Genomic DNA, 19,184 nt, shown 5'->3' with positions numbered 1-19,184 from the left:
CAATTATTGGTATCTGCAGGGCTCCTGGAACCAACCCCTGCAGATACCAGGGACAACTGTACATCTCAAAAGGACAGAGGAAGGTATCACAATTGTAAGCCCTATTTAGTAAATGCTATAAGAAAGGGAAGGCTGAGGCCTTTCCTCGGGTGTTGGCAAGAACAATCTTTAAATTCTGGAAGCATTGAGGTTTCTCAGGCAAGCATTTTATCAATAATAGGTGCTGGAGTCACCCTAGGACAGCCTTATGCTGCTAGAAGCCATGCTAGAGTTATGGCATCTCTTAGTGCAGGGGTTTGGACGAGAGTTGAGTTCTGCTGTTCTCACCATGCACATAGGACCTGAGACCCCTGGCCCTCAGCCCCAGCCATGTTGAATGAGCCCATTTACAAGCAGATCCTCCAGCTTCCAGTCAAGTTGTCCCAGCTAATGCTGTATGGAGCAGAGATGAACCTTCCCGCTGATCCCTGCCCAACTGCAAATCTGTGGGCAAAAGCAATAATTATTATTGTTTCAAATCCAAAGTTTTAGGATGGTTTGTTATGCAGCAATAAATAATTAAACACCTGTAAAGTATAAGACATGTATCTATCAATTATCATGAAAGAAAAAAAATCACTTAATAATTGAATTTTTCCTGCCTCCACTAGTCTCACCAATAGATTAAATTTTTTAACTTTGAAAAGCTAAAATTACTTAATACTTGACATTAACATTCCTTAAAAAAAAAAAGAAAAAGAGGCACTTTTGATGATGGAGATTAACTGACTTAGACATAGTTAAGAAAAGAGTTGAAACTGAATTTCTAGACTATGGGTACAAAACATTTCTATCCCTTATCTTATCTCCTTCTCCTCCAGAAGTTAGAGTGGCCATCTTAAAACACAAATCTGATCACCTCTTTCCCCTAGTTAAATGGTCTCTCACTGATCTTAGAAGTCAACATCCTCCATGGCCTACAGGTTCCCTCCCACCTGCCTCTGTATTCTCATTGAAAATCGCTTCCCATCAGTCAAGTACCACCTTCAATGTCAATTTCTCGGATTTCCCTATTAAATATTCTCATGACACATTATAGTCATAGTGAATTATTTACATGTTTATCTTTCATGTCTATTGTCCTCATTATGTGTTAAGTGCTATGAGAGTAGCAACTGTGTCTGTTTAGTTCCATCCTGTGACCTCAGAGTCTAATATGTTTCTGGGCATCTAGTTGACTCGCCAAAATATTTATTGAATAAATGACTGATTATGATAATCAAGATATATCTTGTTCTTATTGGAGTCTCAGGTTTTGTGCATGTAAAATCCTTACTCTGTCTGTGATCTGATAGTCCAATAGAATGTCAAAGACCATAAATGGCAGTCATCTAAAAATAAATTTTACCTTTACATTATTTATATCACCCTAAAATATATGACTTAACTGTGAAACATCACATAAACATTTTCTACAATGAAACACAGTGTTCTTCAAATGCTTTGGTATGTCTTCCTAAAAAAATCACCTTCTAGCATACTTTAAAATTGACATCTAAAAGGTTTCATTAAAAGTTTGATCTAGAGCAAAGGATGTAACATCCAGCATGTAACTACAGACCTTTTAAAATGAAACTGTTACTAAACTTTAAATATTTCCATTGGACCCTAAATATCACAGCAGATACTCACTATCATTCATTAAAATAATACATGAACAGGGAATTCCCTGGTGGTCCAGTGGTTAGGACTCTGCACTTTCACTGCTGAGGGTGCAGGTTTGATCCCTGGTCAGGGAACTAAAATCCAGCAAGCTGTGCAGCATAGGAAAAAAAAAAAAGAAATCAAACTTGCACACAAAAGACCCTGAATAACCAAAGCAATCTTGAGAAAGAAGAACAAAGCTGGAGGCATCACACTTCCTGATTTCAAACTATATCACAATATTACAAAGCTATAGTAATCAAAACAGTATGCTATTGGCATAAAACAGACAGATAATGGAACAGGATGGAGACCCCAGAAATAAACTCACACATATATGGCCAACTAATTTACAACAAAGGAGCCAAGAATATACAATGGGAAAAAGATAGTCTCTTCAATAAATTGTGTTGAGAAAACTAGACAGCCACATGCAAAAGAATGAAACTGGACCACTATTTTACACCATACACAAACATGATTTCAAAATAGATTAAAAACTTGAACATAAGACCTGAAACCATAAAGCTCCTAGAAGAAAACACTGGTGGTAAGCTCCTCGACAATGAATTTTGGGGATTTGACACCAAGACCAAAGCAACAAAATCAAAACAAACATGAAGAACTACATCAAGGGACTTCCCTGGTGGAGCAGTGGTTAAGAATCTGCCTGCCAATGCAGGGGACATGGGTTCGATACCTGGTCCAGGAAGATCCCACATGCCACGGGGCAACTAACCCCATACACCACAACTACTGAGCCTGTGCTCTAGAGCCTGTGAGCTGCAACTACTGAGCCCACACACCACAACTGCTGAAGCCCACGCACTCTAGGGCCTGCGTGCCACAACTACTAATCCCGTGTGCTGCAACTACTGAAGCCCATGTGCCTAAAGACCGTGCTCCACAACAAGAGAAGCCACCACAATGAGAAGCCAGTGCACCACAATGAAGAGTAGCTCCCACTCATCACAACTAGAGAAAGCCCACGTGCAACAACAAACACCCAACACAACCCCCCCAAAAAGCTGCATCATATATATATATATATATATATATATATATATATATATATATAAACAAAATGAAAGGCAACCTACAGGACAGAAGAAAATATTTCAAATCACACATTTGAAAAGAGGCTAATGTCTAAAATATGAAAAGAACTCATATAATTCAATAGAAAACAAACAAACAATCCCATTAAAAAATGGATGGAGGTCCTATTTAAAATTGCATCAGGGCTTCCCTGGTGGCACAGTAGTTTGGAGTCTGCCTGCTGATGCAGGGGACATGGGTTCGTGCCCTGGTCCAGGAAGATCCCACATGCCATGGAGCGGCTGGGCCTGTGAGCCATGGCCGCTGAGCCTGTGTGTCCAGAGCCTGTGCTCCGCAACGGGAGAGGCCACAACAGTGAGAGGCCTGCGTACCACAAATAAATAAATAAAATAAAATAAAATTGCATCAAAGAGCATAAAATACTTAGGAATAAACTTAACTAAGGAGGTGAAAGACCTATACTCTGAAAATAAAACATTGATGAAGGAAATTGAAGATGATACAAAGAAATGGAAAGACATCCCATGTTCATGGGTTGGAAGAGTTAATATTGTTAAAATGTCCATACCACTCAAGGCAATCTACAGATTTAATGCAATTCCTATCAAAATACCCATGACACTTTTCATGAAATAGAACAAATAATCCTACAATTTATACAGAACTACAAAAGACCACAAATAGCCAAAGCCATCTTGAGAAAAAGAAAACAAACTGGTGTGTCAAGCTCCCTGACTTCAGACTATACTATAAAGCTACAGTAATCTAAACAGTATGGTACTGGCACAAATACAGACACAGAGATCAATGGAACAGAATACAGAGCCCAGAAATAAACCCATGAATTTATGGCCAATTAATTTAAGACAAAGAGGCAAGATTATACAATGGGGAAAAGACAGTCTCTTCAGTAAGTGGTGCTGGGAATACTGGACGGCTACATGCAAAAGAATGATATTAGAACATTTTCTCACACCATATACAAAAATGAACTTAGGATGGATTAAAGCCCTAAATGTAAGACCTAAAACCATAAAACTCCTAGAAGAAAACATGGCAGAACAGTCTTTGACGTAAATCATAGCAATGTTTTTCTGGCTCTTTCTCTTAAGGTAAAGGAAACAAAAGCAAAACTAAACAAATGGGGTTTCATTTAACTGTAAAGATTTTACACTGCAAAGGAAACCACTGACAAAATGAAAGGACAATCTACTGAATGGGACATGACTGATAAGTGGTTAATATCAAAAACACATAAACAGCTCATGCAACTCAATATCAAAAAAACTAGCAACCAGAAATTCCCTGGAAGTCCAGTGGTTAGGATTCAGAGCTTTCACTGCCGTGGGCCCAGGTTCAATCCCTGTTTGGGGAACTAAGTACCTGCAAGCAGCATCATGTGGCCACAAAACAAAACAAAACAAAAAACGAAAATGAAAACAAACAAAAGACAAAAACAAGCAACCTGACTTAAAAAATCAGCAGAAGACCTGAATAGACATTTTTTCAAAGAAGACATACAAATGGCCAAGAGGCACATGAAAAGATGCTCAGCATAGCTAATCATCAGGGAAATGCAAATCAAAACTACAGTCAGCTCTCACCTCACACCTGTCAGAATAGCTATCATCAAAATGACTGCAAATAACAAATGTTGGCAAGGATGTGGAGAAAAGGAAAACCTAGTACACTGTTGATGGGAATGTAAATTGGTGCAGCCATTATGGAAAACAGTATGGAGTTTCCTCAGAAACAACAACAACAATAACAACAAAAACAAATAGAACTACCATATGATCCAGCAATTCCACTTCTGGGTATTTACTGGAAGGAAATGAAATCACTAACTCAAAAAGATATCTGCACCTCTATATTCATAGCAGCATTACTTACAGTATCCAAGACATGGAAATAACCTAAATGCTCATTGACAGATGAGTGGATAAAGACATTTGTATATAATGGAATATTATTCAGCCCTAAAAGAAGGAAAGCCTGCCATTTGTGACAACATGGATGGAACTTGAGGGTATTATGCTAAGTGAAATAAGTCAGACAAAGAAAGACAAATACTGTATGATATCACTGATATGTGAAATCTAAAAAAAAAAAAAAAAAATACCCAAAGCCAAACTCCTAGATACAGAGAACAGACTGGTGGTTGCCAGATGTGGGCAATAGTCGGTAGGTGAAATGGGCGAAAACAATGGGTGGACAAAAGGTACAAACATCCAGTTATAAAATAGATAAGTTATGGGGATATAATGCACAACATGTTGACTATAGTTAACTATACCATATTGTGTATTTGAAAATTGCCAAGAGAATAAATCTTAAAATTTTATGTCACACACAAAAAAAATTTGTACCCATGTGTGATTATAGATGTTAACTAAACTTCTTGTGATAATCATATATATATATATTTATATATATATATATACACATACACACATATTAAATCGCTATGTTGCACACCTAAAACTAATACAATGTTGTATATCAATTTTATCTCAATTTTTTAAAGAATTTTAAAAAAAGAGAAATCAATATCGGTTATTCCAGAGGTTTGGTTCTTGGGGTCTGATTATTCTTTCACTCATTTATTTATTCATTCATTCATTTAGCCAGAGATCCTGCCATCCATCCACTCAAATATTCAGCAAATGTTTAGTGAGTGCCTACTATGTGTCAAGTACTTTGCCAAACACTGAAGATATAGTAGTGAATGGTATATGCATGGTCTCTGCCCTCAAGACCTTATGATCTCATGGGAAAAACAGACCTAGAACAAGTAATTATCAAGTGTGAATATATATATTTTTTTAAGTCAGGGAACTATAGGATTGCATCCCAGAAGACCTTTCCCAGGCACAGGGGCAGGAGTGCCTGGGTGGTTGGAGGTGGACAAAGGCTTTCCCTTCTTCCCCTTCATTTCCCCGAGGAGAAATCTAAAAGTCATAACTAGAAGAAGGAAAGGGTTCATTACAGGTAGAGGAAAAAGCTTTTTCAAAGACCTCGAATTGGGAAAAAGCATGGGTGGTTCAGGGAGTTGTAGGAATATGAATGTGGTTAAATTGTAAAAAGCAAGAGGAACAGGAGGTATGGATAGAGATGAGGTCAAAGCTCTGGTTAAGATTTTGGACTTGATGCTAAAGGTGACTGTATGCCACTTAAGGTTTTAGGGTAAGGAGAACAGTGACACTGTCTCCAAAACCTAGAATGGTGTTTATCACTAAACAGTAAGTAGTTCAATTAATATTCATTTAACTAAACACCTAGTTTGACTTCAAGGCCACCACTGAATTCTGTGAGGCCCAGTGCTCCTGAGATGAAATTGACCAGGCTGATCAGACTGATTTCCTCAGTTTTCATTAAAAAAATGCAAACCCTTGCATAGCACAGGGAACTATGCTAAATATTTTGTAATAATCTGTAAGGGAAAAGAATCTGAAAAAGAACATATATATATGTATAAAAAACTGAATCACTTTGTTGTACACGTGAAACTAACACAACACTGTAAATCAACTATACTTCAATTTAAAAAAAGAAAAAAATACAAACCCTCCCAGTCATTTCTCTCTTGAGTTACTTTGGCCAGGATGAAATATCCTTCTCCTCCATGACCACCGAATCCTTGTGCACTCTGGAACTCCCAGCATTTCCTCATATCCCCCAGGCTTCAAGGCCAAGAGCAGGGGCTGTGTCCTCTCTGCTGCCCCCTGTGCCCACTAAACCCTTACTCTTCCATCCTCAGGTCATCGAAGCCCATCCCTTAACCCCATGGTCTCCATTGTTCCCCCCTCAGGAAAAGGCAACATCATTCTTCCAGTTGACTAGGCCATAAAACTTTGGAGTCATCTTTGATTCCTCTTTCTCTCACCTTCTCCATCCAATCCACCAGCTCAGTCTTCACTTACTCAAAATCCATCCACCTCTCAGCTCCTCCATTGCCAGTCCTCTGATCCAAGCTTCCATCTTCTCTTACCAGCATCCTTGCAATGTCCTTCCATTTGGGCTTCCTGCTTCTGTCTTTCCTTTTACCACAATTTCTTCTTAATGTAGAAGCTGTGATGGTTAAGTTTATGTGTTAACGTGGCTGGGCCACTGTGACTAGATATTTGGTCAAACATTATTTAGGATGATTCTGTGAGGGTGTTTATGAATGAGATTTACATTTAAATTGGTGGACTTTAGGTAAAGCAGATTGCTCTCCATAAGAAAACCACATTTCCAAAAGATACCTGCACTCCAATGTTCATTGCAGCACTATCTACAACAGCCAAGATATGGAAGCAACCGAAATATCCATTGACAGATGAACGGATAAAGAAGATGTGGTATGTACATACAATGGAATGTTACTCAGCCCTAAAAGAGAATGAAATAATGCCATTTGCAGCAACATGGATGGACGTAGAGATTATCATACTAAGTGAAGTTAGACAGAGAAAGACAAATATCATATGATATCACTTACATGTGGAATCTAAAAATAAAAGATGATACAAACGAACTTATACACAAAACAGAAATAGATCCACAGACATAGAAAACAAATGTATGGTTACCAAACGGGAAGGGGGAGGGAGGGATAAATTATGAGTTTGGGATTAACATATACACACTACTACATATAAAATAGATAATCAGTAAGGACCTACTGTATAGCACAGGAAACTGTACTAAATATTTTGTAATAACCTATAAGGAAAAAGAATCTGAAAAAGAACTTATATACAAAACATATAACTAAATCACTTTGCTGTACACCTGAAACTAACACAACATTGTAAATCAACTATATTTCAATAAAATTTTTTTTAAAAAGGAAAAAAGTAATTTAAAAAAAGACTGGATGAGATCACCTTGGGAGTAAATGAGCAGAGGAGAAGAGGTTCCAGAACTCTTGCTTTTCCTCTTGGTCCCCAGGGAGGGCTCTTAGTAGCAGGAGCTGCTAGCTAGTTTGAGCCTCATGGATCAGCAAAAGGGGTAGGTGGAGGGGGCAGAGGTTTCCACATGTCAGTAGGAGCTCCAGTAGAGGGACAAAGTGGGTATTTATTAAGGTTAAAAATTTAAAGATTTTACATTGAGTTTGTACATTTTACTTTCTGTCAGTTTTTAAAAGCAACTTTATTGAGATACAGTCCATATACCATACAATTCACCCACTTAAAGTATACAGTTCAGTTGTTTTCAGTATATTCACAGTTATGCAACAAACTAAAATCTGTTTAGAGCATTTTCATCATCCCATGAAGAAACCCCATACCCATGAGCAGTCCAACGTCTCCAGCCCTAGGCAACCACTAATTTACTTTCCTTTTTTAAAAATTTTATTTAATTAATTTATTTTTGACGGTGTTGGGTCTGTTGCTGCATGCAGGCTTCCTCTAGTTGCAGTGAGTGGGGGCTACTCTTCATTGCAGTGTGTGGGCTCTAGGAGCATGGGCTCAGTAATTGTGGCACGCAGGCTCCAGAGAGCAGGCCCGGTAGTTGTGGCGCACGGGCTTCGTTGCTCTGCGGCATGTTGGATCTTCCCAGACCAGGGCTCAAACCCGTGTCCCCTGCATTGGCAGGCAGATTCTTAACCACTGCACCACCAGGGAAGTCCCTCTATTTCTTCTTGATTCAGTTGCACTAGTTTGTGTCTTTCTTGAAATTTGTCCACTTCATCTAGGTTATCTAATTTATTGGCATACAATTATTCATAATATTCCCTTATAATGATTTTTATTTCTGTAATATTGGTAAGAATGATGTTCCCTTTTGATTCTAGTAATTTTTTTTTTTTTTTTTTTTGGCTGCACTATGCAGTTTGCAGGATCTCAATTCTCCAGTCAGGGATTGAACCCAGGCCCTCGGCAGTGAAAGCACAGAATTCCAACCACTGGACCACCAGTGAATTCCCTGGTTCTAGAAATTTGAGGCTTCTCTTTTTTTGTTGATCAGTCTAGCTAAAGGTTTGTCAATTTTGTTGATCTTTTTAAAGAATTACCTTTTGGTTTCATTAATTTTCTCTATTTTCTATTTCAGTAATTAAGCTCTAATCTTTATTTCCTTACTTCTTGCTTTGGGTTTAGTTTGAGCTACTCCTAGTTTCTTAAAGTGCAAAGTTAGGTTGATTTGTGATTTTTTTCCCTTAATGTAGATATTTACAGCTATACATTTCCCTTTGTGCACTGCTTTGGTTATATCTCATATGTTTTGGTATATTACTTGTTTGTTTCCATTCATCTCAAAATATTTTTTAACTTCTTTTGAGATTTCTTCTTTGAGTATTTATGAGTATGTTGTTTAGTTTTCACATATTTGTAAATTTCCAAGCTTTGTTACTGATTTCTAATTTCATTCCTTTGTGGTTGCAGAACATACTTTGTATGATTGAATCTTTTTAAATTTGAGACTTGTTTTATGACCTACTATGTGGTCTATCCTGCAGAATGGTCCTTGTGTGCTTTAAGAATGTGCATTCTGCTATTTTGGGGTGGTGTCCAATAGATGCGTCTTAGGTCTAGTTGATTTATAGTGCTGTTCAAATCTGTTTTCTTGTTGACCTTTGGCCTGCTTGTTCTATTCATTATTGAAAGTGAGCTATTAGTAACCAAATATTATTGTTGAATTGTGTATTTTTCCTTTCAATTTTGTTAGGTTTTGCTTCATGTATTTTGTGGCCCTGTTGTTAGATGCACATGTCTATAATTGTTATATTTTCCTGATAGATTGACCCTTTAATCATTGTAAAATGTTCTCCTTTATTTCTAGTAACACTTATTTTTTTGGTTTGTTCTAAAGTCTATTACTCTTTTATTGGCATAGCTACTCCACTTTTCTTATGGTTACTCCTTACATGATATATTACTGATATATCATGTGTATCTATGATAGATATGATCTAAATCATATATACCTAAATAATTCACATATACATATACATGTATGAATTACTTAGATTATGACCAATGCAGGCATGTCAAATCAGTGGAGAGATTATATACTACATGATGCTGGGACACTGCATAACTCTTTGGAAAAATTCAAATTAAGATTCCTATCTTATACTATATGTTACCAAAATGAACTAAAACAAGAGTCTATTTTTTATCTATCAAACTGTCAGAGCCTTTTAAAAAGTTATAATGCCCAGTACTGCTAAGGAGACATAGAGAAGAAAGTAGTTTTATACTCTACTCTTAGGGTATAAAATGATATCAAACTGGTCTTAAAATTTGAACATCATTATTTCATGCCTAGGTATTTATTCTAATGAAAAAAATCATTAGTGTATGCAAAGATTTGACTATAAACACATTACTGTTTAAATAGCCCCAAACTGAAAAATATCTAAATGCTCAATAATTGGGTATTAAATAAATTATGATGCATCTACATATATATAAACGTGGAATGAGAAACCCCTTAAAAATGTGAAAGAGAGGGCAGCCAGCAGAAGCAAGAAGAACTACAATCCTGCAGCCTGTGGATCAAAAACCACATTCACAGAAAAATACAGAAGATGAAAAGGCAGAGGGCTATGTACCAGATGAAGGAACAATATAAACCCCCAGAAAAACAACTAAATGAAGTGGAGACAGGCAACCTTCCAGAAAAAGAATTCAGAATAATGACAGTGAAGATGAACCAGGACCTTGGAAAAAGAATGGAGGCAAAGATCAAGAAGATGCAAGAAATGTTTAACAAAGACCTAGAAGAATTAAAGAACAAACAAACAGAGATGAACAAAACAATAACTGAAATGAAAACTACACTAGAAGGAATCAATAGCAGAATAACTGAGGCAGAAGAACGGATAAGTGACCTGGAAGACAGAATGATGGAATTCACTGCTGCAGAAGAGAATAAAGAAAAAAGAATGAAAAGAAATGAAGACAGCCTAAGAGACCTCTGTGACAACATTAAACAAAAGTCTTGAGGGAAAAAAAACGGAGCTGAAGGAATCACACTCCCTGACTTCAGACTATACTACAAAGCTACAGTAATCAAGAAAATATGGTACTGACACAAAAACAGAAACATAGATCAATGGAACAAGATAGAAAGCCCAGAGATAAACCCACCTATGGTCAACTAATCTATGACAAAGGAGGCAAGGATATACAATGGAGAGAAGACAGTCTCTTCAATAAGTGGTGCTGGGCAAACTGGACAGCTACACGTAAAAGAATGAAATTAGAACACTCCCTAACACCATACACAAAAATAAACTCAAAATGGATTCGAGACCTAAATGTAAGACCGGACACTATAAAACTCTTAGCGGAAAACATAGGAAGAACACTCTTTGGCATAAATCACAGCAAGATCTTTTTTGATCCCCCTCCTAGAGTAATGGAAATCAAAACAAAAATAAACAAATGGGACCTAATGAAACTTCAAAGCTTTTGCACAGCAAAGGAAACCATACACAAGACTAAAAGACAACTCTCAGAATGGGAGAAAATATTTGCAAACCAATCAACGGACAAAGGATTAATCTCCAAAATATATAAGCAGCTCATGCAGCTCAATATTAAAGAAACAAACAACCCAATCCAAAAATGAGTAGAAGACCTAAATAGACATTTCTCCAAAGGAGACACACAGATGGCCAAGAAGCACATGAAAAGCTGCTCAACAAATTATTAGAGAAATGCAAATCAAAACTACAATGAAGTATCACCTCACACCAGTTAGCATGGGCATCATCAGAAAATCTACAAACAACAAATGCTGGAGAGGGTGTGGAGAAAAGGGAACCTTCCTACACTGCTGGTGGGAATGTAAATTGATACAGCCACTATGGAGAACAGTATGGAGGTTTCTTAAAAAACTAAAAATAGAATTACCATATGATGCAGCAATCCCACTCCTGGGCATATACCCAGAGGAAACCATAATTCAAAAAGACACATGCATCCCAATGTTCATTGCAGCACTATTTACAATAGCCAGGTCACAGAAGCAACCTAAATGCCCATCAACAGATGAATGGATAAAGAAGTCGTGGTACATATATACAATGGAATATTACTCAGCCATAAAAAGGAACGAAATTGGGTCATTTGTTGAGACGTGGATGGATCTAGAGACTGTCATACAGAGTGAAGTAAGTCAGAAAGAGAAAAACAAATATCGTATATTAACGCATGTATATGGAACCTAGACAAATGGTACAGATGAACTGGTTTGCAGGGCAGAAGTTGAGACACAGATGTAGAGAACAAACTTATGGACACCAAGGGGGGAAAGCCGCAGTGTGTGAGGTGGTGAGGATGGTGCTGTGATGAATTGGGCGATTGGAATTGACATGTATACAGTGATGTGTATAAAATTGATGACTAATAAGAACTTGCTGTATAAAAAAATGTGAGATTCTTTTAATGGTATGGGAAGACTACTATGACATAGTAAATGAAAAATGGTTACAAAATGATATGTACCGTTCAACTTCAATCTTTCTTTTAAAATAAATGTATTTATTTATTTTTGGGTGCATTGGGTCTTTGTTTCTACACGCGGGCTTTCTGTAGTTGCGGTGAGTGGGGGATACTCTTCTTTGCAGTGCACGCGCTTCTCATCATGGTGGCTTCTCTTGTTGCAGAGCACAGGCTTTAGATGCATGGACTTCAGTAGTTGTGGCACACAGGCTTCAGTAGTTGTGACTCGCAGGCTCTAGAGCACAGGCTCAGTAGTTGTGGTGCACGGGCTTAGCTGCTCCGCGGCATGTGGGATCTTCCTGGACCAGGGCTCGAACCCGTGTCCCCTGCATTGGCAGGCATATTCTTTTTTTTTTTTGCGGTACGTGGGCCTCTCACTGCTGTGGCCTCTCCCATTGCGGAGCACAGGCTCCGGACGTGCAGGCCCAGTGGCCATGGCTCACGGGCCCAGCCGCTCCGCGGCACGTGGGATCCTCCCGGACCAGGGCACGAACCCGTGTCCCCTGCATCGGCAGGCAGACTCTCAACCACTGCGCCACCAGGGAAGCCCTGGCAGGCATATTCTTAACCACTGCGCCACCAGGGAAGTCCCTAACTTCACTCTTATTAAAATAATACATAATATGTATATGCAAAAAAAATGAACCAAAGGTTAACAATTATGTCTGAGTATTCAATATTATTGGTTTTTTATTTACTTTGTGCTTCTCCTCCTCTCTTCTTCCCCATGATTTTCTATAACATCCTGTCTTATTTTTTCCTAAGAAAAAGGAAGAATGATTTAAAAACTCATTAAGATGTGGAGATACACACACACACACACTGGAATACTACTCAGCCATTAAAAAGAATGGAATTTTGCCATTTGCAGCAATGCAGATGGCCTTGGAGGGTATTCTGCTAAGTGAAATAAGTCAGACAAAGACAAATACTGTATGATACCACTTATACGTGAAATCTAAAAAATGGAATGAACTAGTGAATTTAACAAAAATGCAGACTCAAAACTATAGAGAACTAGTGGTTACCAGTGGGGAAAGGGAAAAGGGGAAGGGCAATATAGGGGGAAGGGATTAAGAGGTACAAACTACTGTGTATGAAGTATTCTACAAGGATATATTGTACAACATGGGGAATATAGCCAATATTTTATAACTATAAGTGGACTATAACCTTTAAAATTTGTGAATCACTATATTGCACACCTGAAATATACATAATATTGTATATCAACTATACTTCAGTTTTTTTAAAAGATGTTATTTTTGCCTATTGGTAAATGCAATGATTTCAAATGCAATACACAGTACTGGTAAGAATTTGGGGTAAATGAGCATGCACAAAATGGATGCTGCTAATAGTAGTATAAATTTTTACTAATGTCATTGGCACTGGCAACACAAATCAAAAGCCTTAAAAACAGAAGTATTTTCACTTCTATGGGTTAAGGAAATCATTAGGGATGGATGCAAAAAAATGCATATATAAACTCAAATGTCCATTTTTAGGTTCCTGGTTAAATAAATTACACCTGTATGAGCAATATATGTATTAAAAATGACATTGCAGGATACTTACTGATATGGAGGCCAGTATGTTAAAGGCAAAACAGCCAATATTGTCCCATATAGTACTGATTTAATATGAAAATGTATGTTTCCTAAAGCTACCGTAACAAATTACCACAAACTGGATGGCTTAAGACAGCTGAAATTTATTCTACCACAGTTCAGGCCAGAAGTCCAAAATCAAGGTGTCGGCAAGGTTGGTCCTTCTGGAGGCTCTGGAGGAGAATCTGTTCATGCTTCTCTCCTAGTTTCTGGTTTGCTGGTAATCCTTGGTGTTCCTTGGCTTGTAGCTGCACAGCACCAATCTCTGCTTATTGCCTTGTGGCCCTATTCCTTGTGTTTCTTATGTCCTTTCCTCTTCTTATAAGGACAACAGTCATTGAATTTAGGGCCCACCCTAATCTAGTATGACTGCATCTTAACTAATTTTATCTGCCAAGATCCTATTTCCAATTAAGGCCACATTCTGAGGTTCTGGGTTGACATGAATTTTTGTAGGACACTATTCAACCCACTACATGTATATAACATACATATAAAAAGATTGGATAGCTACATGAACAGTATTTCAGGGTGGGTTTATGGATGATTTACATATTTTTTTGTTTTTCTGCATTTTAAAATAGCTTACTGTACTGAAGTTGCATTTATGTAGAGATTAAGTTCTTAGTTTATTCAATGAGGTGAACATTACCTGTAGTCAAAAATTACTCTCCCCCCCAAACCACTTTTTTCCCTCCTACAGCTCAAAATATACAGAATACATCATTTTATACATAGTGTATCTTCTCTCAAAAACATCCAACATAGCCAATTCCTCCAGCACTAGAACGTATTATTGATCCTCTAGGTGAGCACCAGATGAAGCTGTTGACTTGTGTTTACTATATTTTACAAAAAAGAAAGGTTTTCTAAAGCATGGCAATATAGTTGAATGTGTTCATGTTAAATAAGGGGTGATGATACTCCACTGTTCTACTTTTGTAGTCTGAGGAAAAACAAATTTCTTTCATATTTATTAAAAAAACACTGCAAACAACAGTGATGAATTAGGAAAGTCTCTAAGACCAAGGGAAAAAATAATTACTGATCTTCAAAATGGACTTCTTTAAGAGGTTAGGTATATCTCTGGGTCTTTCTGGATTTTTAAAGGTCCAGGGGAAGAAAACTTCAGGAAATAATAATATTGTGGATATAACTATAGCCAACTTCTGTCTCTTAAAAATTCTTCCACTTTCTTTTTAAAGATTTATGACTATGGTTTCTTTCATAACTGGAATAAGATAAATTATATATAAAAATAAAAAAACTGTCATGTACAGAGGCTGACATCATGGGTAGTCAAAGAATATGTTTAATAAAAAATAATTAAACTTCCATTTGCTCTATAGAACATCATAGAAAGTAATTTAATAAATTACAAATGACTTTTTAAGACGTTTGCTCAACTACAGAAAGCAAATTCAGACTACACAAAACACAACTGGTAAATATTGCAAATGTCCAAAGGAAAAATTGGACTAAGACTTGAATCATGAAACCTGAAACAAGGGCTATAAATACAAGGCAATAACAGCTATAATTCTTTTAGTAACTACCAACACATACTTGGATATCCTTTCAACTGCAACTTTAGTATTATGTAATTCTACTGATTTCTTTTCTTATAACCCTTAACTTTACACAACCATGTTTGCATGTTTTTTTAAGCTGATAGTTGGACAACTTTTCCCCAATCAGTACTAGATAGAAGTGTCTTGAAACCCAAGAGAATGTTTAAAGTTAATACTAGCTTTAATGCTTTGAAAACTGCAACTGCCTTATTATATAGAAAGAGAATCACTAAGATGTTAACCAAATTCATTTGATCATAATTAGGAAAATACTTTATCTCATAAATTTGATATAAATTAGATTTTAGTGACAAGATCTAGGGCTTTTTTCCCCTTTATTTTAAATTGGAGACAGAAAGGAATGAAGATCATGTGGGTATAACTAGGGGGAGAGAAGGGAAATGTGGATGGTGCTGAAATACTTTACCGGCAAACTGTTAACTGTGTTTGAAAAACTTTGGCTATCTCATAGGTGTATTCTAGTTAAACAAAGGTGCAATACTGCAAAGGGAAGATACTAAATATGTAATATATCATTTTCATGATGAACCCACTTCTCCTGGAAGGGCATTATAGTGACTATTGCTAAGACATTGCATAAAGGACTATCAATTCAAAGTACTATTTCGGGAAAATACAAAAATCAATACAATCCCAATGGAACTTATATAATTTTGTAAATACATATAACACTGTCTCTCTAATAAGGGGTTAGTTATGTTACATACAGAAACATAATTTACTGGTAAAGGTCTTGGAAAATCCAATATAATTGCTTAATTCATGACAAAGCAATAGAGTTCTATCAAAACATACTAAAAGTTATTTTTTCTCTGGGAGAGAAGTGGGGGTACTTTTCCCCTCGCAAACTTTATCACTGACTTATTTAAGTACCAGAAAAATGCTAACACTTATCTCTCCTTAGGATGTAAATGATATTTTATTTCCAATTCAGTTCTAATTGTTTTAAATGTATATGAAGGTGAACCTGGACCTCTACCTTGTCAGAATAATAGCAGCTTTAGCAGGAGAAATTGTATCACAAATCAAACATCAGACAAATTTTACATGGTAAAGGGTTCTACGAAATTGATCAGAAGCCTCTGGCTTCATTTTTTGTGGTTCATAGGAGTAACGTATATTTTTTTGAGATTATTCAAAGTGCATTTTCAAAATGGGCAGCTCAGTATATTTAATATAAACTGATAACCCAACACTGATTCTGGGCAACATTTAGTCTGCTTATACCTAGAAACTCAAAATGAATTGAGCCTATCTGCATATTACTTTACCCTATTATCTGTTAATTCCGGAATATTTCCATGACGTAAAACACAAATAGAAATCTACACAAATAAAGCAAACAAACAATTTCTTTTACATGAAGTATGCTGTGTTGAAAGTTCTTTTCAGTGGCATTTCATGAGTTTGCCTTTTCTGAACCCTGGAAACAGATATTACTCATTTGAGACAATTATTTCTAATAGGAGGCCAAACTTTGAAGAGCTGAAACTAAATATGTCTAGAGGGTGCCAAAGTTACATGACACAGGATTATTTCATGACTTAATTTTACTGATTTTAAGAGTTAAGCTCAGCAAAAAGCAAGTCATATTTCTTGCCAGATTAACATGATATATAGGATGTGTTTAAAAAACCCCTGAAAACAAGTATAGAATTAGAAACGAATGTAAACTTCCTAAACTAACTCAGCTGAGGTAACAGGTAGCCAGTTAAATTGGCTGATTGGGAAACTTATTTCTTCTTTAAAACACACTTGTACCTGAATTGGAAATATCAGCAGTGCATCACAACACTAGAGCATTTTCATGTAATTAAAGCAATGGATGGTGATGTAGATTCTACAGCTTTCATGACATTCATTAGCTGCCCAAATTATTGCTGAGTTTTGATCTGTAAATTATAGGTGTCAAGGAGGCTGTAAAACTATATTCAAATTAAATCAGTAATATGCATAAAGTATTCTGTGTTCACTGCAAATATATTAAATATACAACTCTTATTGAGCATAATTTTCATAAAATTAACCCCCAACAAAATTATAATGCCTTTTGTTGTAATTTTACACCTTTATGTATTTGATAGTACATACGAGTTCAGAAACTTATGAATCTTAAGAAATATTACATGCAAAACGTCTCTGAAAGCAGTTTGCACTTCTAAACAAATAACTGAAATGTTCAGTCAGTACGTTATTGATGCACTCAACACTGGGGTATTTACAATTAATAATTAAAGAAAAAAAATCCAAAATCAGCTCATAATTTAAGTGCAGTCTGGGAATCAGTCTTCATTACTAGAATCTGAATCCTCGGATGATGATGGTGTACTATCAGATCCAGATGAAGCATCGGCTTTCTCTGAACCCTCATCTGTGCTGTTTTCATTGAGAGGACTCGGTTCAGTTCCCCCTTTGTCTTCCTGATCTCTAACTCTGGAATCTTCTTCCTTTACTTCTACAGACTTAGATGAGCCTAAGTCACTGTTTTTATTTTTCTGTACATCAAAAGTATTGGACTGGGACAAAGCTGGAATATGAAGATTAAGGCCTGGAGTGAGAAGCATCCCTGGATAAAGTATATTAGATAGTAATAGTGGGTTAAGAGCTAACGGGCTGGCAGCTGCAGCTGCACTTAATGCAGCAGTAGAGGATGTTGAAGGAGAACTTGACACAGAGTCTTCACCACCATTCTCTGAATTTTGGCTCTCTGTCCTTTCTTTTTTTCCTTCTAGCTCCTTAGAGTCATTTCCCTTTTTTTCTTCTGCTCCAGATTCTGTAGGCTTTGTCAAGAGTCCTCCCATGCCCAACAGATTTGGCAATCCAGTCATTCCTGACAGCAGCATGGGGAACATGGCAGCCACGTTTTTAGCTTCTCCTCCAGAAGAAAGGCCAGCAGGCATTCCCATCAGCCCTGCAGTTACTTGCAGTGACTGCAAGTTTTGTAGGTTTTGTTGTAAGGCCTGAAGAGTTGTGAGGTCCACACCTGGAAGTAATCCATTGGCTAATAAAGGATTGCCTGAAATACTGGTGGCAGTTGCAGCTGCTGCTACCGCAGTGGCCTTTGCAATTCCACTTTTAGGCCGTCTCCCTCGCCTGCTTACTTCCTCTCTCACAACGGGACCAGTGAGAATACGTTCATACATACTTTCTGGAAGAAATCCCTAAAAAAAAATCCATCAATAATAACCATTTTCAAATAAAATCAATAGCTATTAGTTTGTGATACAAATAAACTATTAAAAATAGGTAATCATTCATAAACTTATTCTGTATTGATATAACATAACCAATTATGAGAGAGATAACCCAATTTCATCTTAGTATAAGTAGTGGCTTGAAACAGCTCTTCTTCTCATTTTATCTTAAGAGGGCAGAAAGAGGTCTCTGGCCCTCTTTTATACTGTGAGGTATAAGTTAGTAGAATAGTTCTGGAAAACAGAAGGTCCGAAGAAATTTTTTCATGAGGGTTATTACTGCCATGCCCTTACATTTTTCACATCACCAATTGCTCTAGAAGACTAAAGAAGTGCCCCTCTTCTAATCTGGAAGAACAATAAGGAAAGGACAGAAGAAGTAAGTAAAGATTAAAATGAGATGCTTCATATGACTTTCCTGACTATCACTTTGGGAGTAAAGGAGACAGAGCCAAGCCAAAAGAGATAATCAACAGGGGGAAAAAAATCACTTGGCTCAGAACAGCAGTAGCACCTGCAGACTGGGAAGCACCAAGTCCAGGGCAATGGAGGGCAACCTATGCTACTTTCTTGAAATTCTCCCATGATTTTCTCGGGGTCAAAACT

General features: G+C 36.9%; 1 protein-coding gene across 19 annotated transcripts in view; it reads right to left on the bottom strand.

Moving 5' to 3' along the window:
• Window positions 1-15,082: 15,082 nt before the first annotated feature.
• The window catches only part of CHD9 (chromodomain helicase DNA binding protein 9), a 244,763-nt gene continuing 240,661 nt past the window's right edge, over window positions 15,083-19,184 (bottom strand). For 15 of the 19 annotated variants that reach the window (XM_059043684.2, XM_059043692.2, XM_059043691.2 and 12 more), the window contains one exon: window positions 15,083-18,545. In XM_059043684.2, the coding sequence (XP_058899667.1) occupies window positions 17,667-18,545 (879 nt within the window). In that variant the 3' untranslated portion in view covers window positions 15,083-17,666. Of the gene's footprint in view, window positions 18,546-18,785; window positions 18,927-19,184 lie in introns of those variants that run through there. The other 4 variants (XM_059043695.2, XM_067020097.1, XM_059043698.2 and 1 more) reach the window with 3 other exon arrangements.

The sequence above is a fragment of the Kogia breviceps genome, chromosome 18, assembly GCF_026419965.1.
Source record: "Kogia breviceps isolate mKogBre1 chromosome 18, mKogBre1 haplotype 1, whole genome shotgun sequence".
In the NCBI taxonomy this organism is placed as follows: domain Eukaryota; kingdom Metazoa; phylum Chordata; class Mammalia; order Artiodactyla; family Physeteridae; genus Kogia; species Kogia breviceps.
This window is presented reverse-complemented; position numbering and strand designations above follow the sequence as displayed.